Source organism: Prunus avium, chromosome 3 (genome assembly GCF_965620075.1).
Source record: "Prunus avium chromosome 3, drPruAviu1.hap1.1, whole genome shotgun sequence".
Classification (NCBI taxonomy): Eukaryota; Viridiplantae; Streptophyta; class Magnoliopsida; order Rosales; family Rosaceae; genus Prunus; species Prunus avium.
The window spans coordinates 21797415-21825111 of record NC_142286.1 but is presented as its reverse complement, the minus strand read 5'-3'; the positions used below and the strand labels follow the sequence as shown (position 1 = coordinate 21825111).

The window sequence follows — 27697 nt, the reverse complement described above, 5'->3', positions numbered from 1 at the left end:
AAGATAGGTGATCAATCAGTGTGTAATGTGGAAGCTATAGCTCAAAGGCACACGGTTTCAAAGCAAGCACACTCAAACCTTGAATAAAGAACATGCTTCGACTCTAATTCTCACAGATAACACTCAATCACTCAGAACCAATGGTTTTATTCTCTTAAACAAGCTTAAGTGAGTATATGAAATAGAAGCACAATATTTGGTTAGATCTCATGAAGGGAATCAAATACTAAGAATAGAGATACACACATACCTACCATCACCCATGAATACATCCTCAAAGATCAGCTAGGTCTTTCACAAGGTTTGTAATGAAAGGTAAGGTTAGGGGAAATGGAAGAATTGGAAGGAAAAACAGGTAACTTAAGAACATACCAAGGTTGCATTCTTCATTGAAAGATTGACATCATGCATCTTTGGCGCCGTTGCCGGGGACTGAACGAAAGTTCTTCCTTGGTTATGTGCCCAAGGTTACCCTATTCTTTTTAGTGTTTCTAATTAATCTAATTTTCTATTTCAGGTAGTTTATGTCTAAAAGACCGTTCCTTGAACAAGTGAGGTCTTCGTTCCAACGCTCCAGATCTTTGAACGCAGGACCATCGTTGCAACCCAACCGGGTGATCTCTGAAGTTCATAATCGTCTAGAAAGAGAGTTGTCAACTGCAAAAGAGCAAGCTCTTGCCACATTTACAAGTATTGCTCTCCACACTGAACTTCCTGGTTCTTCACCTTCAAATTCGGAAGCAAGTTCAGACCAAGAAGAAGAAGAAGAGATGGCTGCCAATGAGTTCATGGGAGAACTTGATATCCCAACAATTCCAGCATCTCCTTCAAGCATTTTGCTGCCCACTGTAGCTCGAAATTATGAGCTTAAATCTTCTCATCTTAATATGCTGCCTTCCTTTTATGGTTTACCTAATGAAGATCCATTAACTCATATAAAGGATATTTTTAATGTTGTGAGTTCTTTTCCCTTGACAGGTGTGACAGAAGATCAACTTCGAATGAGAGTGTTTCCATACACTTTGAAGGATAAGGCGAAATATTGGTTGAATTCTTTGAAGCCTGGTTCACTCACTACATGGGCTGCCATTCAAAAGAAGTTCTTGGAGAAATACTTCTCCACGCAAAAGACCGACATGCTTAGGGATAAGATCTTGTTATTTGCACAGCAAGATGATGAATCGTTTTGTGAAGCATGGGAGAGATTCAATGGGCTGCTCAACCAATGTCCTCATCATGGGATTCCATTGAAGCTTCAAATGCGTATGTTTTATAAAGGACTAACCCCTTCTAGTCATAATATAGTCACCAATTTTGCAGGTGGTTCTTTTAAAACCAAAACTCCAGAAGAAACATACGAACTCTTTGAGGAGATAGCAATGGAGACCCAACATACGGATACAAGAGGTAAACGTGTTATTAGTGGTTCTAATGATGCTTCTAGTGTGCAGATTTCAAAACTGGAACAAAAGCTAGATGCTCTTCTTGCATTAAACTCAAGAAGCCCTCCGAAGGAAGTGTGTAGTATTTGCGAAACTCCTGACCATGCTACCATAGCTTGTCCACTTGGGGCTGGATATCCAGAATTTGTGCAAGAGCAAGCTAAGTTGGTAAATTCCTACAACCAAGGTCCAAGAAATGATCCATACTCTCAAAGTTATAATCCAGGTTGGAGGAATCATCCAAACTTTTCATGGAGGAATACTCAGAATCAAGCCAATCCCCCTTCATTCCAAAAGCCACAACAAACATCATCATTGGAGGATATAGTTAAGCAGATGGCAATCAACCAATCCAATTTCCAGCAAACTACACAAGCTACCATTGCCAAATTGGAAGTTCAAATAGGCCAATTAGCTGCTGAAATAACTCAAAGAGCACCTGGGAAATGGCCAAGCCAAACCGAGATCAATCCAAAGAACCAAGAAGCCAAGGCCATTCATGTGCTCAGATCAGGTAAGATCATTGATAGTAAAGTTGATTCTAATCTTTCAAATGATGTTGTGATTGTAGAAGATGAAGAGGAGGAGACCACGGCTACAGAAGGGGAACATCTCAAAACTTCTCAATCTGCTCCTAATGCCAAATCAGATTCTCAGGAATCCAAACAATTCCAATTGCATAAGAGAGATGACAAATTTGTGCCACCACATCTTCAAGAAGATAGATACGTGCCACCCGCTCCATATGTTCCACCGATTCCATTTCCAGGCCGTCTTAAGAAAGCAAAGCAAGATAAGGCTTTTAAAGAGATTTATGATATTTTGAGTAAAGTTAATATCAATTTGCCTTTGCTTGATGTTATTGAACAGATTCCTGCATATGGAAAGTTCATCAAGGACTTGAAAACTCACAAGCTCAATTTCGCTCCAAATGAAGATGTAAAGCTTGACCAGAATGTAAGTGCTGTGTTGCAAAGGAAGCTTCCACCAAAACTAGTTGATCCTGGCAGCTTTGACATTCCCATTAACATTGGAGGCAATAAGGTTGGAAGAGCCATGTTGGACTTGGGAGCAAGTGTCAACCTAATGCCATATTCATTGTATCAAAAGCTTGGCTTAGAAGGGATGAAGAAGACTTCAATACGACTTGAACTAGCTGATCATTCTATAAAATATCCAAAAGGTATTGTAGAAGATATTTTAGTTCAAGTTAATACACTAATTCTCCCTGCTGATTTTGTAGTGATGGACATGGAAGACAATCCAAATGGAGATCATGTTGATCGCATTCTCCTAGGCAGGCCATTCATGGCCACTGCAGACACAGTTATCAAAGTGAAAGATAGCACCCTTTCCATGACTGTTCTGGGTGAAACTGTTGAATTTAAAATGCTTAATGCTCTATCTCAACCTTCTATCTCTCTTGATTCTTGCTTTTCAATTGATGTTGTGGATCATGAGGTTTCTTCCAAAATTTTGCAGAGAAAGTCTAATGATGCTCTAGAAGCTGTCTTAACACAAGAAGAGGAAGATCTTTGTGAACCGGAGTTCCAAGAAGTGGTGGCTGCCTTAGAAGTGTTTCAACCATACCCACCATCCTTTAGGCCACCACTCGAGCCTCTTGGACCATCATCCACGAAATTGGAGCCATCCATTATCACCCCACCAAAGCTAGAACTTAAACCACTGCCCAATCATCTTAAATATACTTATTTGGGTGCTAACGAAACTCTCCCTGTTATAATTGCTGCAGGTCTCACCTCACATGAAGAAGAGAGCTTAATTAAGGTTCTAAAAGAGCATAAAACAGCCATTGGGTGGACCATAGCAGACATCAAAGGAATTAGTCCAAGCATGTGCATGCACCGGATTCTAATGGAAGAAGATAGCAAACCATCCCGTGATGCCCAAAGGAGGCTAAATCCCAACATGAAAGAGGTGGTTAGAGCTGAAGTTTTAAAGCTACTCGATGTAGGAATCATCTACCCAATTTCAGATTCTAAGTGGGTGAGCCCTGTACAAGTTGTTCCGAAGAAGTCCGGAATCACCGTTGTGAAGAATGAGAAGAATGAGATAGTTCCTACACGAACTATCACTGGTTGGAGAGTTTGCATTGATTACAGGAAGTTGAACACATCCACTAGAAAAGATCATTTCCCCTTGCCTTTTATTGATCAAATGCTTGAACGTTTATCTGGCCATGCTTACTATTGTTTTCTTGATGGTTTTTCAGGTTATAATCAAATTCCCATTGCTCCGGAAGACCAAGAGAAAACCACATTCACATGCCCATTTGGTACGTTTGCTTATAGAAGGATGCCATTCGGTTTGTGCAATGCCCCAGCAACTTTCCAAAGATGCATGATGTCAATCTTTTCAGATATGGTGGAACGATTCATTGAGGTATTTATAGATGATTTTTCAGTTTTTGGTTCCTCTTTTGATAATTGTCTTCACCACTTGTCTCTAGTGCTTAAAAGATGCCAGGAAACAAACCTGATTTTGAATTGGGAGAAGTGTCACTTCATGGTGAGACAAGGCATTGTGCTAGGCCATGTGATTTCAAGCAAGGGAATTGAAGTGGATAAAGCCAAGATCGATCTCATCTCAAATCTGCCACCCCCTACCTCTGTGAAAGGAATTAGAAGCTTTCTAGGTCATGCTGGATTCTATAGAAGGTTCATCAAAAATTTCTCAAGCATTACAAGGCCATTGTGTAATCTCCTTGCTAAGGATGCTGTTTTTGAGTTTAATGAAGCTTGCATGGAAGCCTTTACTACCTTGAAGAGGGAGCTAACTTCAGCCCCTATTATCATAGCTCCAGATTGGTCTTTACCATTTGAAATAATGTGTGATGCCTCTGACTTTGGTATTGGTGCAGTTTTAGGTCAAAAGAAGAACAAGCTCCCCCATGTGATTCATTATGCTAGCCGGACCTTGAATGATGCTCAAATCAACTACTCCACAACAGAGAAGGAGTTCCTTGCTGTGGTTTTTGCTTTAGAAAAATTTCGTTCTTATCTTGTTGGTTCTAAAGTAATTGTTTATTCTGACCATGCAGCTCTTAGATACTTGCTCACTAAGAAGGACGCAAAACCACGCTTGATTAGATGGATTCTCTTGCTGCAAGAGTTCGATTTGGAAATTCGAGACAAGAAGGGATGTGAGAATGTGGTAGCTGATCATTTGAGCAGAATTGTGGTTGAAGAAAAAGGAGAAGCTGTGCTACCCTTGAATGAGACTTTCCCTGATGAACAACTATATGCTGCCCAAGTCAAAGAACCATGGTATGCTGATTTTGTTAATTATCTTGCTTGTGGTGTTCTTAGAAATGATCTAACTTCTCAGGACAAGAAGAAGTTCTTTTCCATGGTGAAACATTATGTCTGGGATGAACCTTTCTTATTCAAGCATTGCCCAGATCAACTCATTAGAAGATGTGTTCCAGAAGAAGAGCAAGAAAGCATACTTAGGCATAGCCACGAATTGGCTTGTGGAGGTCACTTTGGAGCTAAGAAAACAGCACTTAAAATTCTCCAATCTGGTTTCTTTTGGCCCACTCTATTCAAAGATGCGTTTAATTTTTGTGTTAAGTGTGATAGGTGTCAAAGGATGGGGAACATAAGTCGCAGGAACGAAATGCCATTGAATAGCATACTTGTTGTGGAGCTCTTCGATGTGTGGGGTATTGATTTCATGGGACCATTCCCATCTTCCTTTGGTTGTACTTACATACTTGTTGCTGTTGATTATGTGTCTAAATGGGTGGAAGCCATAGCCACCAAAACCAATGATCATAAGGTGGTGCTCAAGTTCTTGAAGGATAATATTTTCACAAGGTTTGGTACTCCAAGGGCTGTCATTAGTGATGGAGGCAGCCACTTCTGTAACAAGCCATTCGAAGCACTCATGAAGAAGTACAACATCACCCATCGAGTCTCTACACCATATCATCCGCAAACTTCTGGTCAAGTGGAAATAAGCAATAGAGAAATTAAGCACATCCTGGAGAAGGTGGTGAACAATACAAGGAAAGATTGGGCAGCCAAGCTCAATGATTCATTATGGGCTTATAGGACTGCATATAAGACTCCCATTGGGATGAGCCCTTATCGTCTTGTGTTTGGGAAAGCTTGTCACCTGCCAATGGAGCTTGAACACAATGCTTTTTGGGCCATCAAGAAGTTAAATTTTGATCTAGACAAGGCAGGCCATGCAAGAAAGTTTCAGCTCAATGAATTGGAAGAAATTAGACATGAGTCTTATGAGAATGCAAAGCTTTACAAAGAACGAACCAAGAGTTACCATGACAGAAACATTCAACGGAAAGAGTTCTCCAAAGGTATGTCAGTTCTTTTGTTTAACTCACGATTGCGTCTCTTTCCAGGAAAATTGAAGTCTAGATGGCAAGGCCCATTCACCGTGGTCAATGTTTCTCCCTATGGAGCTGTGGAGATTCAAAACCCTAAAGACGGCTCAACTTTCAAAGTAAATGGACAACGTTTAAAGCCATTCTATGAGGGAATCTCAGCTGGCATTCAAACAGGCCATGTGGTGGATCAACTTCCCTTTGTACCATCAACTTAGCTGATCACATAATGTCTTGCCAAGACAGTAACTAAGGCGCTTCTTGGGAGGCAACCCATGTGTTCAAGAAGAAGGTGCTTGGTAGCAATCGACCTAATCGCATCAAGGGGGAGCATTTCTATCCTTTCTCTTTACTTGTTTTGTTTTTATTTTAGTCATTTTAAGTTTCTGTTTCTTTAAATAATTTTTTTTTCATATGAGCTAACTTTGGGTAACCCCAGTGAGCACCTCCGTCAATACAGTGTCTAGGAGTTCTTTAGGCGACACCTTCGGTGTCTAAGAAGTTTGGGTTTTAAGCGGGACCATTGTGACCCCTCCAACCTTCCCGGATCCCCTGGCTGTGTTTTCTGAGGCCCTTAACTGGTCATCCGTGAGTTGCTTGTATATTTGTGTTTTTTTTTTTTTTTTTTTTTTTTTTTTCTTCTAAACTTTTTCTTAACTTTTCCCTTTATCATTTACTTGTTCTCAATCATCTTTACTTTGCTTTAACATTGAGGACAATGTTCAATTCAGGTCTGGGGGGAAGGTTTTCAAATTTCATTCATTTGTGTTTTCAATTTTTCGTTCATTTGTCACTAATTTTTTTTTTTTTTTTTTTTTTTTTAATGTCATACAATCGATGCTATGGAGCTGCCATTGAGGTTTTCATATCAGAATTTTGCACTTCACAAAGCTTTGGCTCCTAGAATTCTGGTGGCTAAAGTACCATGCTCAAATTCTCGAAGGAGAATAGTGGAGACTACCCTAGTGAGCTATTTTGAGCCCAATTGCTTTCTTGAGAGGGTTTAAAGTGTTTCTATTTCTCATCCCAATTTATTTTCTTCATTTCACTCTAAATGATCTCATTATTCCATTTTGATTGAATACTAAGGATGATTCTCTTTTGCAGATATCATGTGCTTGCTCTCATTCATGAATGAACTCATTGAAGTGATGCTAGGCTATGTGTGCATAACCATTCGATGTGCTTTCTTTTCACCCTACCTATATGTGTGTTCCATCAACCCTCTTGAAGCCAAACACTTAAAGCCTTTTCTTCTATCACCCTCATCATTTCCCTACCTTTGTATCTCAATCTGAGATACTTCACCTATTGTAGCCATACCCTATAGCTTAGAAATATACCAAGGTCTGCCAAGATAAAGTTTGAAGCAAGGAAGTTGCTGCCATGTGCCTAAATGAAAGATGGTGTGATTCTGTGCAATGAAGTTAATGAAGATGCAGATCAAATCAACGAAGATGAAAGTGTTTCGATTTGATCTAAGTGTAAAAAAAAAAATAATAATAAATAAATAAATAAATAAATAAAGTCTATGCCAGGTGGTACCATGAAGTTTGCAGCCATGCCATTATAAGTCAATGCTACCTTGCAGATCAATGAAGAATGCAACCTTGGTATGTTCTTAAGTTACCTGTTTTTCCTTCCAATTCTTCCATTTCCCCTAACCTTACCTTTCATTACAAACCTTGTGAAAGACCTAGCTGATCTTTGAGGATGTATTCATGGGTGATGGTAGGTATGTGTGTATCTCTATTCTTAGTATTTGATTCCCTTCATGAGATCTAACCAAATATTGTGCTTCTATTTCATATACTCACTTAAGCTTGTTTAAGAGAATAAAACCATTGATTCTGAGTGATTGAGTGTTATCTGTGAGAATTAGAGTCGAAGCATGTTCTTTATTCAAGGTTTGAGTGTGCTTGCTTTGAAACCGTGTGCCTTTGAGCTATAGCTTCCACATTACACACTGATTGATCACCTATCTTGGCAACTCTACGGTGTTGGAGGTATGACTAAAGTTTTCTTTTGTTCTCATTAGTTGATTTCAAGTTTTACTAACCACTTTGTTTTGTAGAGTTAGTAATGCGTTTGTGGGTATCGTTTCTGTTAAACCCTCAGGAGACACAACTCCTCCTACTAGGGATGCCTAGAGGTTTAAAGGCTTGTTGCATACGCTCAATGCAATCGAGTTACCTACGAAAGTGGTTTAGTTAACTTTTTGTTTTTAACTTTGTTTTGTGTTGTTTTGCTTGAGGACTAGCAAAATCTAGGTTTGGGGGTATTTGATCGGTTCATAATTGTATATCATTTTGTACCCTTCTAGCTTATGATTTGGTTATGTTTTTGAGTTAAACTTGTGCTTTTAATCCTTTTTGTGTTTATCTTTCAGTTAATTGACATTTAGGTAACAATGATGACTTTGGATAGGAAATGATGCAATCCATGCATGTTAAGGCTTGATTTGGGTGAATGGAAGAAGGGCTTGAAGACAAACACATTTTGGCTACAACTCCTTTCCAGCCCAATTTCGTAGGTCAGCTTCTTGGCCTTGGATCAGCATGCTATGGGGCTTGGATGAGGTGAAGATCTTCATGAAACATGTTCCAATGGGTGTCTAGTACAACATATCCAAATTTCAGCCCAATTGGACATTTGTGGAGTGCTCAGCCCGCCCAACACTCAACCCTGCTCAGGAGGATTTGCAGCTGCCAGCTTTGTCATGTGCCTCCATGTGCCTCACCCATGCTGCAACTGACTTTGGATCCAACATAATGAGTGAAGTGGGGAGGCATTCCAGCTATGAAAGTCTAAAGGATCAAGTTGGTACATGCTGGAGTTATTATTGAGAAAGCATGTGCATGCATGTAAAGCATAAATGAAATGAAGTCAATTCCAGTCTCTGTTCGGCAGCCAAATTGTAAGGCCCAAAACGCATACTTCTACTGCTCCGATGGGAATACTTTCTTCATAGAAGTTGTTCCAATGGGTGTCTACTATAACATATCCAAATTTGAGCCCCATTGGATAAGTTTTGAAACCTCTGGCCTTCCTACACCAAGTCTGGTTCAGAAGACTCGTATTTGTTCAACAACCAAAAGAAGACCACATGGGTTGGCAGCAAAAGGCAGCCACAATTGATCACCTTTGATCCCATGTGAAGAAAGCTTGAGGTGCAGCAAAAGAAGTATGGGATGGGATTGATTCCAACCACACTAACATAGACAAGATGAAGTGGGAGTTATGGGTTGTATTAAATGAGGAATGGTGGTGTTGGATTTCATCATGATGTTCCTCCCTCTTAGCCCTATAAATAGAGGAGTCTTCAAGCTACAAAATTCACTTCAGCCATCCTCCACACTTCCATCATCCAGAAATCATCCTCATACATTCCCACAACCCCAAACACTCAAGCAATCAACCCAATACTCTAAACTGCCCCAAAATCACCAAAACAGCTCCAGAAAACCTCCCTTCCATTTCCCTACGAATTTCCTCTTTCTCAGCCATCACCACTCACTCAAGCTCATCTCAAATCACCTCCATATCCTTCATACATCCTTCTAGACGTGGAGAAGCTCTTGGAGAAGCATTGGACACTACAAGAACTTCAGAAAAGGGTTTTTCTACTCTTATGGCATTCATTATGTTTTCCCATTTCTATTTTAGTTTCTTTTCCATTATGAGTAGCTAAATCCATAACTAGGGCTTCGATGTAACCTAACATGAATATTCTGGGTTTATAAGTTTGGAGTTTCAAGTTTGATTCATGATTCATGTTCTTATTCATTATGCTTATAAGTTAACATGCTTGTTTGAATGATTGATCACCATTAGAACTTGTTTGTTAACTATCTTGGTTTGAATTAAGAGTAGACACCATGCTTTAATTCAAATTGAACTATGAATAGGAAGAGTATGTATGGACATTCGACAACAGGGATTAGATACATGCTTGGTTGTTTAAATTGTTCTTCTATGCTTAATGGGTTCCTAATGCTTAATTTTAGGTTAGACAACAAATGATCAAATTAGGGAATTAGGAACACAAGGTTAGGACCAAACACCATGGCCTAATCATACTTTAGCTAGAATCAATCTTTGAATCTGAATTAGACTTGTTACTTGACTCCATATAACCCAGAATTGAATTGTTATGGTGATTCGAATGCCCTAGTCTCCAAATCTGTTTTCCAACTCTTAAAACCACTCTTTGTTACACTTGTTTATTTGCTTTCATTTGCAATTTCAGTTTGCTCACTTCCTTTCACAATCACAATCACTCTCACTTTAATTTCTGTTTTAGACTTAACTTCCTAACTTCTTGAATTCGGTAATCTACATACATAACTAATTTGAACTTCTCAGTCTTCGTGGGTACGACCTCGTACTTGTCTTGCTATATTACTAATTGCCCCGTACAATTGCGAGTTAACATAATAATTAACAACATTCAACGGCAGTTCGTTCCTAATTGGAGTGGTTGGTGTATTCCATACTTCTAGCGATTGGATTTCACTCAAAACTCACCAAATGACTCCTCCCACCATATTATGATGTTGCCCAAGTTTTGGGCTAGATCCGAAATCAATAGGTGTTCGAAATTGCACAATTCAAGTTCAACGGCAGTTCGTTCGTAATTGGAGTGGTTGGTGTATTGCATACTTCTCGCGATTGGATTTCACTCAAAACTCACCAAATGACTCCTCCCACCATATTATGATGTTGCCCAAGTTTTGGGCTCGATCCGAAATCAGTACGTGTGAGAAATTGGACAATTCAATTTCAACGACAGTTCATTCCTAATTGGAGTGGTTGGTGTATTCCATACCTCTAGCGATTGGATTTCCCTCAAAACTCAACAAATGACTCCTCCCACCATATTATGATGTTGCCCAAGTTTTGGGCTCGATCAGAAATCAATACGTGTGAGAAATTGGATAATTCAATTTCAACGACAGTTCGTTCCTAATTGGAGTGGTTGGTGTATTCCATACTTCTAGCGATTTGATTTCCCTCAAAACTCACCAAAAGACTCCTCCCACCATATTATGATGTTGCCCAAGTTTTGGGCTCGATCCGAATTCGATAGATGTGAGAAATTGGTCAATTCAATTTCAACATCAGTTCTTTCCTAATTGGAGTGGTTGGTGTATTCCATACTTCTTGGGATTGGATTTCACTCAAAACTCACCAAATGACTCCTCCCACCATATTATGATGTTGCCCAAGTTTTGGGCTCAATCCGAAATCAATAGGTGTGAGAAATTGGACAATTCAAGTTCAACGGCAGTTCATTCCTAACTGGAGCGGTTGGTGTATTCCATACTTCTAGCGATTGGATTTCACTCAAAACTCACCAAATGACTCCTCCCATCATATTACGATTTTGCCCATGTTTTGGGCTCGATCCGAATTCAACAGGTGTGAGAAATTTGTCAATTCAATTTCAACGACAGTTCTTTCCTAATTGGAGTGGTTGGTGTATTCCACACTTCTACCGATTGGATTTCACTCAAAACTCACCAAATGACTCCTCCCACCATATTATGTTGTAGCCCAAGTTGTGGGCTCGATCCGAAATCAATAGGTCTTCCAAATTGGACAATTCAAGTTCAACGGCAGTTCGTTCCTAATTGGAGTGGTTGGTGTATTCCACACTTCTAGCGATTGGATTTTACTCAAAACTCCCCAAATGACTCCTCCCACCATATTATGATGTTGCCCAAGTTTTGGGCTCGATCCGAAATCAATAGGTGTGAGAAATTGGACAATTCAAGTTCAATGGCAGTTCGTTCCTAACTGGAGCGGGTTGGTGTATTCCATACTTCTAGCGATTGGATTTCACTCAAAACTCACCAAATGACTCCTCCCACCATATTATGATGTTACACAAGTTTTGGGCTCGATCCGAAATCAATGGGTGTTCCAAATTGGACAATTCAAGTTCAACGGCAGTTCGTTCCTAATTGGAGTGGTTGGTGTATTCCATACTTCTAGCGATTGGATTTCTCTCAAAACTCACCAAATGACTCCTCCCACCATCTTATGATGTTGCCCAAGTTTTGGGCTCGATCCGAAGTCAATAGGTGTGAGAAATTGGTCAATTCAATTTCAACGAAAGTTCGTTCCTAATTGGAGTGGTTGGTGTATTCCATACTTCTTGGTTTTGGATTTCACTCAAAACTCACCAAATGACTCCTCCCACCATATTATGCTGTTGCCCAAGTTTTGGGCTCGATCCGAAATCAATAGGTCTTCCAAATTGGACAATTCAAGTTCAACGGCAGTTCGTTCCTAATTGGAGTGGTTGGTGTATTCCATACTTCTAGCGATTGGATTTCACTCAAAACTCACCAAATGACTACTCCCACCATATTATGATGTTGCCCAAGTTTTGGGCTCGATCCGAAATCAATAGGTGTGAGAAATTGGACAATTCAAGTTCAACGGCAGTTCGTTCCTAACTGGAGCGGTTGGTGTATTCCATACTTCTAGCGATTGGATTTCACTCAAAACTCACCAAATGACTCCTCACACCATATTATGATTTTGCCCATGTTTTGGGCTCGATCCGAATTCAACAGGTGTGAGAAATTTGTCAATTCAATTTCAACGACAGTTCTTTCCTAATTGGAGTGGTTGGTGTATTCCACACTTCTACCGATTGGATTTCACTCAAAACTCACCAAATGACTCCTCCCACCATATTATGTTGTAGCCCAAGTTTTGGGCTCGATCCGAAATCAATAGGTCTTCCAAATTGGACAATTCAAGTTCAACGGCAGTTCGTTCCTAATTGGAGTGGTTGGTGTATTCCATACTTCTAGCGATTGGATTTTACTCAAAACTCCCCAAATGACTCCTCCCACCATATTATGATGTTGCCCAAGTTTTGGGCTCGATCCGAAATCAATGGGTGTTCCAAATTGGACAATTCAAGTTCAACGGCAGTTCGTTCCTAATTGGAGTGGTTGGTGTATTCCATACTTCTAGCGATTGGATTTCACTCAAAACTCACCAAATGACTCCTCCCACCATATTATGATGTTGCCCAAGTTTTGGGCTCGATCCGAAATGAACAGGTCTTCCAAATTGGACAATTCAAGTTCAACGGCAGTTCGTTCCTAATTGCAGTGGTTGGTGTATTCCATACTTCTAGCGATTGGATTTCACTCAAAACTCACCAAATGACTCCTCACACCATATTATGATTTTGCCCATGTTTTGGGCTCGATCCGAATTCAACAGGTGTGAGAAATTTGTCAATTCAATTTCAACGACAGTTCTTTCCTAATTGGAGTGGTTGGTGTATTCCACACTTCTACCGATTGGATTTCACTCAAAACTCACCAAATGACTCCTCCCACCATATTATGTTGTAGCCCAAGTTTTGGGCTCGATCCGAAATCAATAGGTCTTCCAAATTGGACAATTCAAGTTCAACGGCAGTTCGTTCCTAATTGGAGTGGTTGGTGTATTCCATACTTCTAGCGATTGGATTTTACTCAAAACTCCCCAAATGACTCCTCCCACCATATTATGATGTTGCCCAAGTTTTGGGCTCGATCCGAAATCAATGGGTGTTCCAAATTGGACAATTCAAGTTCAACGGCAGTTCGTTCCTAATTGGAGTGGTTGGTGTATTCCATACTTCTAGCGATTGGATTTCACTCAAAACTCACCAAATGACTCCTCCCACCATATTATGATGTTGCCCAAGTTTTGGGCTCGATCCGAAATGAACAGGTCTTCCAAATTGGACAATTCAAGTTCAACGGCAGTTCGTTCCTAATTGCAGTGGTTGGTGTATTCCATACTTCTAGCGATTGGATTTCACTCAAAACTCACCAAATGACTCCTCCCACCATATTATGATGTTGCACAAGTTTTGGGCTCGATCCGAAATCAATGGGTGTTCCAAATTGGACAATTCAAGTTCAACGGCAGTTCGTTCCTAATTGGAGTGGTTGGTGTATTCCATACTTCTAGAGATTGTATTTCACTCAAAACTCACCAAATGACTCCTCCCACCATATTATGATGTTGCACAAGTTTTGGGCTCGATCCGAAATCAATGGGTGTTCCAAATTGGACAATTCAAGTTCAACGGCAGTTCGTTCCTAATTGGAGTGGTTGGTGTATTCCATACTTCTAGCGATTGGATTTCACTCAAAACTCAACAAATGACTCCTCCCACCATATTATGATGTTGCCCAAGTTTTGGGCTCGATCAGAAATCAATACGTGTGAGAAATTGGATAATTCAATTTCAACGGCAGTTCGTTCCCAATTGGAGTGGTTGGTTTATTCCATACTTCTAGCGATTGGATTTCCCTCAAAACTCACCAAACGACTCATCCCACCATATTATGATGTTGCCCAAGTTTTGGGCTCGATCCGAATTCGATAGGTGTGAGAAATTGGTCAATTCAATTTCAACGACAGTTCTTTCCTAATTGGAGTGGTTGGTGTATTCCATACTTCTAGCGATTGGATTTCACTCAAAACTCACCAAATGACTCCTCCCACCATATTATGATGTTGCCCAAGTTTTGGGCTCGATCCGAAATCAACTGGTGTGAGAAATTGGACAATTCAAGTTCAACGGCAGTTCGTTCCTAATTGGAGTGGTTGGTGTATTCCGTACTTCTAGCGATTGGATTTCACTCAAAACTCACCAAATGACTCCTCCCACCATATTATGATGTTGCCCAAGTTTTGGGCTCGATCCGAAATCAATAGGTGTGAGAAATTGGACAATTCAAGTTCAACGGCAGTTCTTTCCTAATTGGAGTGGTTGGTGTATTCCACACTTCTACCGATTGGATTTCACTCAAAACTCACCAAATGACTCCTCCCACCATATTATGTTGTAGCCCAAGTTTTGGGCTCGATCCGAAATCAATAGGTCTTCCAAATTGGACAATTCAAGTTCAACGGCAGTTCGTTCCTAATTGGAGTGGTTGGTGTATTCCATACTTCTAGCGATTGGATTTTACTCAAAACTCCCCAAATGACTCCTCCCACCATATTATGATGTTGCCCAAGTTTTGGGCTCGATCCGAAATCAATGGGTGTTCCAAATTGGACAATTCAAGTTCAACGGCAGTTCGTTCCTAATTGGAGTGGTTGGTGTATTCCATACTTCTAGCGATTGGATTTCACTCAAAACTCACCAAATGACTCCTCCCACCATATTATGATGTTGCCCAAGTTTTGGGCTCGATCCGAAATGAACAGGTCTTCCAAATTGGACAATTCAAGTTCAACGGCAGTTCGTTCCTAATTGCAGTGGTTGGTGTATTCCATACTTCTAGCGATTGGATTTCACTCAAAACTCACCAAATGACTCCTCCCACCATATTATGATGTTGCACAAGTTTTGGGCTCGATCCGAAATCAATAGGTCTTCCAAATTGGACAATTCAAGTTCAACGGCAGTTCGTTCCTAATTGGAGTGGTTGGTGTATTCCATACTTCTAGTGATTGGATTTCTCTCCAAACTCACCAAATGACTCCACCCACCATATTATGATGTTGCCCAAGTTTTGGCCTCGATCCGAAATCAATAGGTCTTCCAAATTGGACAATTCAAGTTCAACGGCAATTCGTTCCTAATTGGAGTGGTTGGTGTATTCCATACTTCTAGCGATTGGATTTCACTCAAAACTCACCAAATGACTCCTCCCACCATATTATGATGTTGCCCAAGTTTTGGCCTCGATCCGAAATCAATAGGTCTTCCAAATTGGACAATTCAAGTTCAACGGCAGTTCGTTCCTAATTGGAGTGGTTGGTGTATTCCGTACTTCTAGTGATTGGATTTCTCTTCAAACTCACCAAATGACTCCTCCCCCCATATTATGTTGTTGCCCAAGTTTTGGGCTTGATCCGAAATCAATAGGTGTGAGAAATTGGACAATTCAACTTCAACGGCAGTTCGTTCCTAATTGGAGTGGTTGGTGTATTCCATACTTCTAGTGATTGGATTTCTCTTCAAACTCACCAAATGACTCCTCCCCCCATATTATGTTGTTGCCCAAGTTTTGGGCTCGATCAGAAATGAATACGTGTGAGAAATTGGATAATTCAAGTTCAACGGCAGTTCGTTCCTAATTGGAGTGGTTGTTGTATTCCATACTTCTAGTGATTGGATATTTGTCCAAACTCACTAAATGACTCCTCCCACCATATTATGATGTTGCCCAAGTTTTGGGCTCGATCCAAAATCAATAGGTGTGAGAAATTGGTCAATTCAATTTCAACGACAGTTCTTTCCGAATTGGAGTGGTTGGTGTATTCCATACTTCTACCGATTGGATTTCACTCAAAACTCACCAAATGACTCCTCCCACCATATTATGATGTTGCCCAAGTTTTGGGCTCGATCCGAAATCAATAGGTCTTCCAAATTGGACAATTCAAGTTCAACGGCAGTTCGTTCCTAATTGGAGTGGTTGGTGTATTCCATACTTCTAGCGATTGGATTTCACTCAAAACTCACTAAATGACTCCTCCCACCATATTATGATGTTGCCCAAGTTTTGGGCTCGATCCGAAATCAATAGGTGTGAGAAATTGGACAATTCAAGTTCAACGGCAGTTCGTTCCTAACTGGAGTGGTTGGGGTATTCCATACTTCTAGCAATTGGATTTCTCTCAAAACTCACCAAATGACTCCTCCCACCATATTATGATGTTGCCCAAGTTTGGGACTCGATCCGAAATAAATAGGTGTGAGAAATTGGACAATTCAAGTTCAACGGCAATTCGTTCCTAATTGGAGTGGTTGGTGTATTCCATACTTCTAGCGATTGGATTTCACTCAAAACTCACCAAATGACTCCTCCCACCATATTATGATGTTGCCCAAGTTTTGGCCTCGATCCGAAATCAATAGGTCTTCCAAATTGGACAATTCAAGTTCAACGGCAGTTCGTTGCTAATTGGAGTGGTTGGTGTATTCCATACTTCAAGTGATTGGATTTCTCTCCAAACTCACCAAATGACTCCACCCACCATATTATGATGTTGCCCAAGTTTTGGGCTCGATCCGAAATCAATAGGTATTCCAAATTGGACAATTCAAGTTCAATGGCAGTACGTCCCTAATTGGTGTGGTTGGTGTATTCCATACTTCTAGCGATTGGATTTCATTCAAAACTCACCAAATGACTCCTCTCACCATATTATGATGTTGCCCAAGTTTTGGGTTCGATACGAAATCAATAGGTGTGAGAAATTGGACAATTCAAGTTCAACGGCAGTTCGTTCCTAATTGGAGTGGTTGGTGTATTCCATACTTCTACCGTTCACTCAAAACTCACCAAATGACTCCTCCCACCATATTATGATGTTCCCCAAGTTTTGGGCTCGATCCGAAATCTATAGGTGTTCCAAATTGGACAATTCAAGTTCAACGGCAGTTCATTACTAATTGGAGTGGTTGGTGTATTCCATACTTCTAGCAGTCGGATTTCACTCAAAACTCACCAAATGACTCCTCCCACCATATTATGATGTTGCCCAAGTTTTGGGCTCCATCCGAAATCAATAGGTGTTCCAAATTGGACAATTCAAGTTCAACGGCAGTTCGTTCCTAATTGGAGTGGTTGGTGTATTCCATACTTCTAGCGATTGGATTTCACACAAAACTTACCAAATGATTCCTCCCACCATATTAAGATGTTGCCAAAGTTTTGGGGTCGATCCGAAATCAATAGGTGTTCCAAATTGGACAATTCAAGTTCAACGGCAGTTCGTTCCAAATTGGAGTGGTTGGTGTATTCCATAGTTCTGGCGATTGGATTTCACTCAAAAGTCACCAAATGACTCTTACCACCATATTATGATGTTGCCCAAGTTTTGGGCTCGATCCGAAATCAATAGGTCTTCCAAATTGGACAATTCAAGTTCAACAGCAGTTCGTTCCTAATTGGAGTGGTTGGTGTATTCCATACTTCTAGTGATTGGATTTCACTCAGAACCCACCAAATGACTCCTCCCACCATATTATGATGTTGCCCAAGTTTTGGGCTCGATCCGAAATCAATAGGTATTCCAAATTGGACAATTCAAGTTCAACGGCAGTACGTCCCTAAGTGGAGTGGTTGGCGTATTCCATACTTCTAGCGATTGGATTTCATTCAAAACTCACCAAATGACTCCTCCCACCATATTATGAGGTTGCCCAAGTTTGGGGCTCGATCCGAAATCAGTAGATGTGAGAAATTGGACAATTCAAGTTCAACGGCAGTTCGTTCCTAATTGGCGTGGTTGGTGTATTCCATACTTCTAGCGATTGGATTTCACTCAAAACTCACCAAATGACTCCTCCCACCATATTATGATGTTGCCCAAGTTTGGGGCTCGATCCGAAATCAGTAGATGTGAGAAATTGGACAATTCAAGTTCAACGGCAGTTCGTTCCTAATTGGCGTGGTTGGTGTATTCCATACTTCTAGCGATTGGATTTCACTCAAAACTCACCAAATGACTCCTCCCACCATATTATGATGTTGGCCAAGTTTTGGGCTCGATCCGAAATCAATAGGTGTGAGAAATTGGACAATTCAAGTTCAACGGCAGTTCGTTCCTAATTGGAGTGGTTGGTGTATTGCATACTTCTAGCGATTGGATTTCACTCAAAACTCACCAAATGACTCCTCCCACCATATTATGATGTTGCCCAAGTTTTGGGCCCGATCCGAAATCAATAGGTGTTCCAAATTGGACAATTCAAGTTCTACGGCAGTTCATTCCTAATTGGAGTGGTTGGTGTATTCCATACTTCTAGCAATCGGATTTCACCCAAAACTCACCAAATGACTCCTCCCACCATGTTATGATGTTGCCCAAGTTTTGGGCTCGATCCGAAATCAATAGGTGTTCCAAATTGGACAATTCAAGTTCAACGGCAGTTCGTTCCAAATTGGAGTGGTTGGTGTATTCCATAGTTCTGGCGATTGGATTTCACTCAAATGTCACCAAATGACTCTTACCACCATATTATTACGTTGCCCAAGTTTTGGGCTCGATCCGAAATCAATAGATGTGAGAAATTGGACAATTCAAGTTCAACGGCAGTTCGTTCCTAATTGGAGTGGTTGGCGTTTTCCATACTTCTAGCGATTGGATTTCACTCAAAACTCACCAAATGACTCCTCCCACCATATTATGATGTTGCCCAAGTTTTGGGCTCGATCCGAAATCAATAGGTGTTCCAAATTGGACAATTCAAGTTCAACGGCAGTTCGTTCCTAATTGGAGTGGTTGGTGTATTCCATACTTCTAGCGATTGGATTTCACTCAAAACTCCCCAAATGACTCCTCCCACCATATTATGATGTTGCCCAAGTTTTGGGCTCGATCCGAAATTAATAGGTGTTCGAAATTGGACAATTCAAGTTCATTGGCAGTTCGTTCCTAATTGGAGTGGTTGGTGTGTTCCATACTTCTAGCGATTGGATTTCACTCAAAACTCACCAAATGACTCCTCCCACCATATTATGATGTTGCACAAGTTTTGGGCTCGATCCGAAATCAATAGGTGTTCCAAATTGGTCAATTCAAGTTCAACGGCAGTTCGTTCCTAATTGGAGTGGTTGGTGTTTTCCATACTTCTAGCGATTGGATTTCACTCAAAACTCACCAAATGACTCCTCCCACCATATTATGATGTTGCCCAAGTTTTGGGCTCGATCCGAATTCAACAGGTGTGAGAAATTGGTCAATTCAATTTCAACGACAGTTCTTTGCTAATTGGAGTGGTTGGTGTATTCCATACTTCTAGCGATTGGATTTCACTCAAAACTCACCAAATGACTCCTCCCACCATATTATGATGTTGCCCAAGTTTTGGGCTCGATCCGAAATCAATAGGTGTGAGAAATTGGTCAATTCAATTTCAATCACAGTTCTTTCCTAATTGGAGTGGTTGGTGTATTCCATACTTCTAGCGATTGGATTTCACTCAAAACTCACCAAATGACTCCTCCCACCATATTATGATGTTGCCCAAGTTTTGGGCTCGATCCGAATTCAACAGGTGTGAGAAATTGGTCAATTCAATTTCAACGACAGTTCTTTCCTAATTGGAGTGGTTGGTGTATTCCATACTTCTAGCGATTGGATTTCACTCAAAACTCACCAAATGACTCCTCCCACCATATTATGATGTTGCCCAAGTTTTGGGCTCGATCCGAAATCAATAGGTGTGAGAAATTGGTCAATTCAATTTCAACGACAGTTCGTTCCTAATTGGAGTGGTTGGTGTATTCCATACGTCTAGCGATTGGATTTCTCTCAAAACTCACCAAATGACTCCTCCCACTATATTATGATGTTGCCCAAGTTTTGGGCTCGATCCGAAATCAATAGATGTTTCAAATTGGACAATTCAAGTTCAACGACAGTTCGTTCCTAATTGGAGTGGTTGGTGTATTCCTTACTTCTAGCGATTGGATTTCACTCAAAACTCACCAAATGACTCCTCCCACCGTATTATGATGTTGCCCAAGTTTTGGGCTCGATCCGAAATCAATAGCTGTGAGAAATTGGACAATTCAAGTTCAACGGCAGTTCGTTCCTAATTGGAGTGGTTGGGGTATTCCATACTTCTAGCAGTTGGATTTCACCCAAAACACACCAAATGACTCCTCCCACCATATTATGATGTTGCCCAAGTTTTGGGCTCGATCCGAAATCAATAGGTGTGAGAAATTTGTCAATTCAATTTCAACGACAGTTCTTTCCTAATTGGAGTGGTTGGTGTATTCCTTACTTCTACCGATTGGATTTCACTCAAAACACAACAAATGACTCCTCCCACCATATTATGATGTTGCCCAAGTTTTGGGCTCGATTCGAAATCAATAGGACTTCCAAATTGGACAATTCAAGTTCAACGGCAGTTCGTTCCTAATTGGAGTGGTTGGTGTATTCCATACATCTAGCGATTGGATTTTACTCAAAACTCACCAAATGACTCCTCCCACCATATAATGACGTTGCCCAAGTTTTGGGCTCAATCCGAAATCAATAGGTGTTCCAAATTGGACAATTCAAGTTCAACGGCAGTTCGTTCCTAATTGGAGTGGTTGGTGTATTCCACACTTCTAGCGATTGGATTTCACTCAAAACTCACCAAATTACTCCTCCCACCATATTATGATGTTGCACAAGTTTTGGGCTCGATCCGAAATCAATGGGTATTCCAAATTGGACAATTCAAGTTCAACGGCAGTTCGTTCCTAATTGGAGTGGTTGGTGTATTCCATACTTCTAGCGATTGGATTTCACTCAAAACTCAACAAATGACTCCTCCCACCAGGTTACGATGTTGCCCAGGTGTTGGGCTCGATCAGAAATCAATACGTGTGAGAAATTGGATAATTCAATTTCAACGGCAGTTCGTTCCTAATTGGAGTGGTTGGTGTATTCCATACTTCTAGCGATTGGATTTCCCTCAAAACTCACCAAATGACTAATCCCACCATATTATGATGTTGCCCAAGTTTTGGGCTCGATCCGAAATCAATTGGTGTAAGAAATTGGACAATTCAAGGTCAACGGCAGTTCGTTCCTAATTGGAGTGGTTGGGGTATTCCATACTTCTAGCAATTGGATTTCACTCAAAACTCACCAAATGACTCCTCCCACCATATTATAATGTTGCCCAAGTTTTGGGCTCGATCCGAATTCAACAGGTGTGAGAAATTGGTCAATTCAATTTCAACGACAGTTCTTTCCTAATAGCAGTGGTTGGTGTATTCCATACTTCTAGCGATTGGATTTCACACAAAACTTACCAAATGACTCCTCCCACCATATTATGATGTTGCCCAAGTTTTGGGCTCGATCCGAAATCAATAGGTGTGAGAAATTGGACAATTCAAGTTCAACGGCAGTTCGTTCCTAATTGGAGTGGTTGGTGTATTCCACACTTCTTGGGATTGGATTTCACTCAAAACTCACCAAATGACTCCTCCGACCATATTATGATGTTGCCCAAGTTTTGGGCTCGATCCGAAATCAATAGGTGGGAGAATTTGGTCAATTCAATTTTAACGACAGTTCTTTCCTAATTGGAGTGGTTAGTGTATTCCATACTTCTAGCGACTGGATTTCACTCAAAACTCACCAAATGAGTCCTCCCACCATATTACGATGTTTCCCAAGTTTTGGGCTCGATCCGAAATCAATTGGTCTTCCAAATTGGACAATTCAAGTTCTACGGCAGTTCGTTCCTAATTGGAGTGGTTGGTGTATTCCATACTTCTAGCGATTGGATTTCACTCAAAACTCATCAAATGACTCCTCCCACCATATTATGATGTTGCCCAAGTTTTGGGCTCGATCCGAAATCAATAGGTGTGAGAAATTGTACAATTCAAGTTCAACGGCAGTTCGTTCCTAATTGGAGTGGTTGGTGTATTCCATATTTCTGGCGATTGGATTTCACTCAAAACTAACCAAATGACTCCTCCCACCATATTATGATGTTGCCCAAGTTTTGGGCTCGATCCGAAATCAATAGGTGTTCCAAGTTGGACAATTCAAGTTCAACGGCAGTTCGTTCCTAATTGGAGTGGTTGGTGTATTCGATACTTCTAGCGATTGGATTTCACTCAAAACTCACCAAACGACTCCTCCCACCATATTATGTTGTTGCCCAAGTTTTGGGCTCGATCCGAAATCAATAGGTCCGAGAAATTGGTCAATTCAATTTCAACGACCGTTCGTTCCAAATTGTAGTGGTTGGTGTATTCCGTACGTCTAGCGATTGGATTTCACTCAAAATTCACCAAATGACTCCTCCGACCATATTATGATGTTGCCCAAGTTTTGGGCTCGATCTGAAATCAATAGGTGTTCCAAATTGGACAATTCAATTTCAACGGCAGTTCGTTCCTAATTGGAGTGGTTGGTGTATTCCATACTTCTAGCGATTGGATTTCACTCAAAACTCACCAAATGACTCCTCCCACCATATTATGATGTTGCCCATGTTTTGGGCTCGATCCGAAATCAATAGGTCTAAGAAATTGGTCAATTTAATATCAACGACAGTTCGTTCCTAATTGGAGTGGTTGGTGTATTCCATACTTCTAGCGATTGGATTTCACTCAAAACTCACCAAATGACTCCTCCCACCATATTATGATGTTGCCCAAGTTTTGGGCTCGATCCGAAATCAATAGGTGTTCCAAATTGGACAATTCAAGTTCAACGGCAGTTCGTTCCTAATTGGAGTGGTTGGGGTATTCCATACTTCTAGCAATTGGATTTCACTCAAAACTCACCAAATGACTTCTCCCACCATATTATGAGGTTGCCCAAGTTTGGGGCTCGATCCGAAATCAATAGGTGTGAGAAATTGGACAACTCAAGTTCAACGGCAGTTCGTTCCTAATTGGAGTGGTTGGTGTATTCCATTCTTCTAGCGATTGGATTACACTCAAAACCCACCAAATGACTACTCCCACCATATTATGATGTTGCCCAAGTTTTGGGCTCGATCCGAAATCAATAGGTGTTCCAAATTGGACAATTCAAGTTCAACGGCAGTTCGTTCCTAATTGGAGTGGTTGGTGTATTCCATACTTCTAGCGATTGGATTTCACTCAAAACTCCCCAAATGACTCCTCCCACCATATTATGATGTTGCCCAAGTTTTGGGCTCGATCCGAAATCAATAGGTTTTCCAAATTGGACAATTCAAGTTCAACGGCAGTTCGTTCCTAACTGGAGTGGTTGGTGTATTCCATACTTCAAGCGATTGGATTTCACTCGAAACTCACCAAATGACTCCTCCCACCATATTATGATTTTGCCCAAGTTTTGGGCTCGATCCGAATTCAACAGGTGTGAGAAATTGGTCAATTCAATTTCAACGAAAGTTCTTTCCTAATTGGAGTGGTTGGTGTATTTCATACTTCTACCGATTGGATTTCACTCAAAACTCACCAAATGACTCCTCCCACCATAATATGATGTTGCCCAAGTTTTGGGCTCGATCCGAAATCAATAGGTGTGAGAAATTGGACAATTCAAGTTCAACGGCAGTTCGTTCCTAATTGGAGTGGTTGGTGTATTCCATACTTCTTGGGATTGGATTTCACTCAAAACTCACCAAATGACTCCTCCCACCATATTATGATGTTGCCCAAGTTTTGGGCTCGATCCGAAATGAATAGGTGTGAGAAATTGGACAATTCAAGTTCAACGGCAGTTCGTTCCTAATTGGAGTGGTTGGTGTATTCCATACTTCTAGCGATTGGATTTCACTCAAAACTCACCAAATGACTCATCCCACCATATTATGATGTTGTCCAAGTTTGGAGCGCGATCCGAAATCAATAGGTCTTCCAAATTGGACAATTCAAGTTCAACGGCAGTTCGTTCCTAATTGTAGTGGTTGGTGTATTCCATACTTCTAGCGATTGGATTTTACTCAAAACTCACCAAATGACTCCTCCCACCATATTATGATGTTGCCTAAGTTTTGGGTTCGATCCGAAATGAATAGGTGTGAGAAATTGGACAATTCAAGTTCAACGGCAGTTCGTTCCTAATTGGAGTGGTTGGTGTATTCCATACTTCTAGCGATTGGATTTCTCTCAAAACTCACCAAATGACTCCTCCCACCATATTATGATGTTGCCCAAGTTTTGGACTCGATCCGAATTCAATAGGTGTGAGAAATTGGTCAATTCAATTTCAACGACAGTTCTTTCCTAATTGGAGTGGTTGGTGTATTCCAAACTTCTAGCGATCGGATTTCACTCAAAACTCACCAAATGACTCCTCCCACCATATTATGATGTTGCCCAAGTTTTGGGCTCCATCCGAAATGAACAAGTCTTCCAAATTCCAATTCAAGTTCAACGGCAGTTCGTTCCTAATTGGAGTGGTTGGTGTATTCCATACTTCTAGCGATTGGATTTCTCTCAAAACTCACCAAATGACTCCTCCCACCATATTATGATGTTGCCCAAGTTTTGGTCTCGATCCGAAATCAATAGGTGTTCCAAATTGGACAATTCAAGTTCAACGACAGTTCGTTCCTAACTGGAGTGGTAGGTGTATTCCATACTTCTAGCGATTGGATTTCACTCAAAACTCACCAAATGACTCCTCCCACCATATTATGATGTTGCATAAGTTCTGGGCTCGATCCGAAATCAATAGGTGTTCCAAATTGGACAATTCAAGTTCAACAGAAGTTCGTTCCTAATTGGAGTGGTTGGTGTATTCCATACTTCTAGCGATTGGATTTCACTCAAAACTCACCAAATAACTCCTCCCACCATATTATGATGTTGCCCATGTTTTGGGCTCGATCCGAAATCAATAGGTCTAAGAAATTGGTCAATTTAATATCAACGACAGTTCGTTCCTAATTGGAGTGGTTGGTGTATTCCATACTTCTAGCGATTGGATTTCACTCAAAACTCACCAAATGACTCCTCCCACCATATTATGATGTTGCCCAAGTTTTGGGCTCGATCCGAAATCAATAGGTGTTCCAAATTGGACAATTCAAGTTCAACGGCAGTTCGTTCCTAATTGGAGTGGTTGGGGTATTCCATACTTCTAGCAATTGGATTTCAGTCAAAACTCACCAAATGACTTCTCCCACCATATTATGAGGTTGCCCAAGTTTGGGGCTCGATCCGAAATCAATAGGTGTGAGAAATTGGACAATTCAAGTTCAACGGCAGTTCGTTCCTAATTGGAGTGGTTGGTGTATTCCATACTTCTAGCGATTGGATTACACTCAAAACTCACCAAATGACTACTCCCACCATATTATGATGTTGCCCAAGTTTTGGGCTCGATCCGAAATCAATAGGTGTTCCAAATTGGACAATTCAAGTTCAAGGGCAGTTCGTTCCTAATTGGAGTGGTTGGTGTATTCGATACTTCTAGCGATTGGATTTCACTCAAAAATCACCAAACGACTCCTCCCACCATATTATGTTGTTGCCCAAGTTTTGGGCTCGATCCGAAATCAATAGGTCCGAGAAATTGGCCAATTCAATTTCAACGACCGTTCGTTCCTAATTGTAGTGGTTGGTGTATTCCGTACGTCTAGCGATTGGATTTCACTCAAAACTCACCAAATGACTCCTCCCACCATATTATGATGTTGCCCAAGTTTTGGGCTCGATCCGAAATCAATAGGTGTGAGAAATTGGACAATTCAAGTTCAACGGCAGTTCGTTCCTAATTGGAGTGGTTGGTGTATTCCATACTTCTAAAGATTGGATTTCACTCAAAACTCACCAAATGACTCCTCCCACCATATTACGATGTTGCCCAAGTTTTGGGCTCGATCCGAAATCAATAGGTGTTCCAAATTGGACAATTCAAGTTCAACGGCAGTTCGTTCCTGACTGGAGTGGTTGGTGTATTCCATACTTCTAGCGATTGGATTTCACTCAAAACTCACCAAATGACTCCTCCCACCATATTATGATGTTGCAAAAGTTTTGGGCTCGATCCGAAATAAATAGGTGTGAGAAATTGGACAATTCAAGTTCAACGGCAGTTCGTTCCTAATTGGAGTGGTTGGTGTATTCCATATTTCTGGCAATTGGATTTCACTCAAAACTAACCAAATGACTCCTCCCACCATATTATGATGTTGCCCAAGCTTTGGGCTCGATCCGAAATCAATAGGTCTTCCAAATTGGACAATTCAAGTTCAACGGCAGTTCGTTCCTAACTGGAGTGGATGGTGTATTCCATACTTCTAGCGATTGGATTTCAGTCAAAACTCACCAGTTGACTCCTCCCACCATATTATGATGTTTTCCAAGTTTTGGGCTCGATCCGAAATCAATAGGTGTTCCAAATTGGACAATTCAAGTTCAACGGTAGTTCGTTCCTAACTGGAGTGGTTGGTGTATTCCATACTTCTAGCGATTGGATTTCACTCAAAACTCACCAAATAACTCCTCCCACCATATTATGATGTTGCCCAAGCTTTGGGCTCGATCCGAAATCAATAGGTCTTCCAAATTGGACAATTCAAGTTCAATGGCAGTTCGTTCCTAATTGGAGTGGTTGGTGTATTCCATACTTCTAGCGATTGGATTTCACTCAAAACTCACCAAATGACTCCTCCCACCATATTATGATGTTGCCCATGTTTTGGGCTCGATCCGAAATCAATAGGTCTAAGAAATTGGTCAATTTAATTTCAACGACAGTTCGTTCCTAATTGGAGTGGTCGGTGTTTTCCATACGTCTAGCGATTGGATTTCACTCAAAACTCACCAAATGACTCCTCCCACTATATTATGATGTTGCCCAAGTTTTGGGCTCGATCCGAAATCAATAGGTTTTCCAAATTGGACAATTCAAGTTCAACGGCAGTTCGTTCCTAACTGGAGTGGTTGGTGTATTCCATACTTCTAGCGAATGGATTTCACTCAAAACTCACCAAATGACTCCTCCCACCATATTATGATGTTGCCCAAGTTTTGGGCTCGATCCGAAATCAATAGGCGTGAGAAATTGGACAATTCAAGTTCAACGACAGTTCGTTCCTAATTGGAGTGGTTGGTGTATTCCATATTTCTGGCAATTGGATTTCACTCAAAACTAACCAAATGACTCCTCCCACCATATTATGATGTTGCCCAAGTTTTGGGCTCGATCCGAAATCAATAGCTGTTCCAAATTGGACAATTCAAGTTCAAGGGCAGTTCGTTCCTAATTGGAGTGGTTGGTGTATTCGATACTTCTAGCGATTGGATTTCACTCAAAAATCACCAAACGACTCCTCCCACCATATTATGTTGTTGCCCAAGTTTTGGGCTCGATCCGAAATCAATAGGTCCGAGAAATTGGCCAATTCAATTTCAACGACCGTTCG

At 40.8% G+C, this 27697-nt stretch overlaps 1 protein-coding gene and 1 non-coding gene across 2 annotated transcripts in view; one reads left to right on the top strand and one right to left on the bottom strand.

Moving 5' to 3' along the window:
• Positions 1–1136: 1136 nt before the first annotated feature.
• On the bottom strand, positions 1137–1243 carry LOC148295745 (small nucleolar RNA R71). The gene has a single exon (XR_015834829.1). It is a non-coding gene; the product is annotated as a small nucleolar RNA R71 (small nucleolar RNA).
• A 2725-nt stretch (positions 1244–3968) lies between these two features.
• LOC148295744 (uncharacterized) overlaps positions 3969–27697 on the top strand; it is a 71380-nt gene continuing 47651 nt past the window's right edge. Inside the window, exons 1-3 of the mRNA XM_088250582.1 lie at positions 3969–4375; positions 4766–4898; positions 5034–5930. Of these exons, the coding sequence (XP_088106708.1) occupies positions 3969–4375; positions 4766–4898; positions 5034–5930 (1437 nt within the window). The remainder of the gene's footprint in view (positions 4376–4765; positions 4899–5033; positions 5931–27697) is intronic.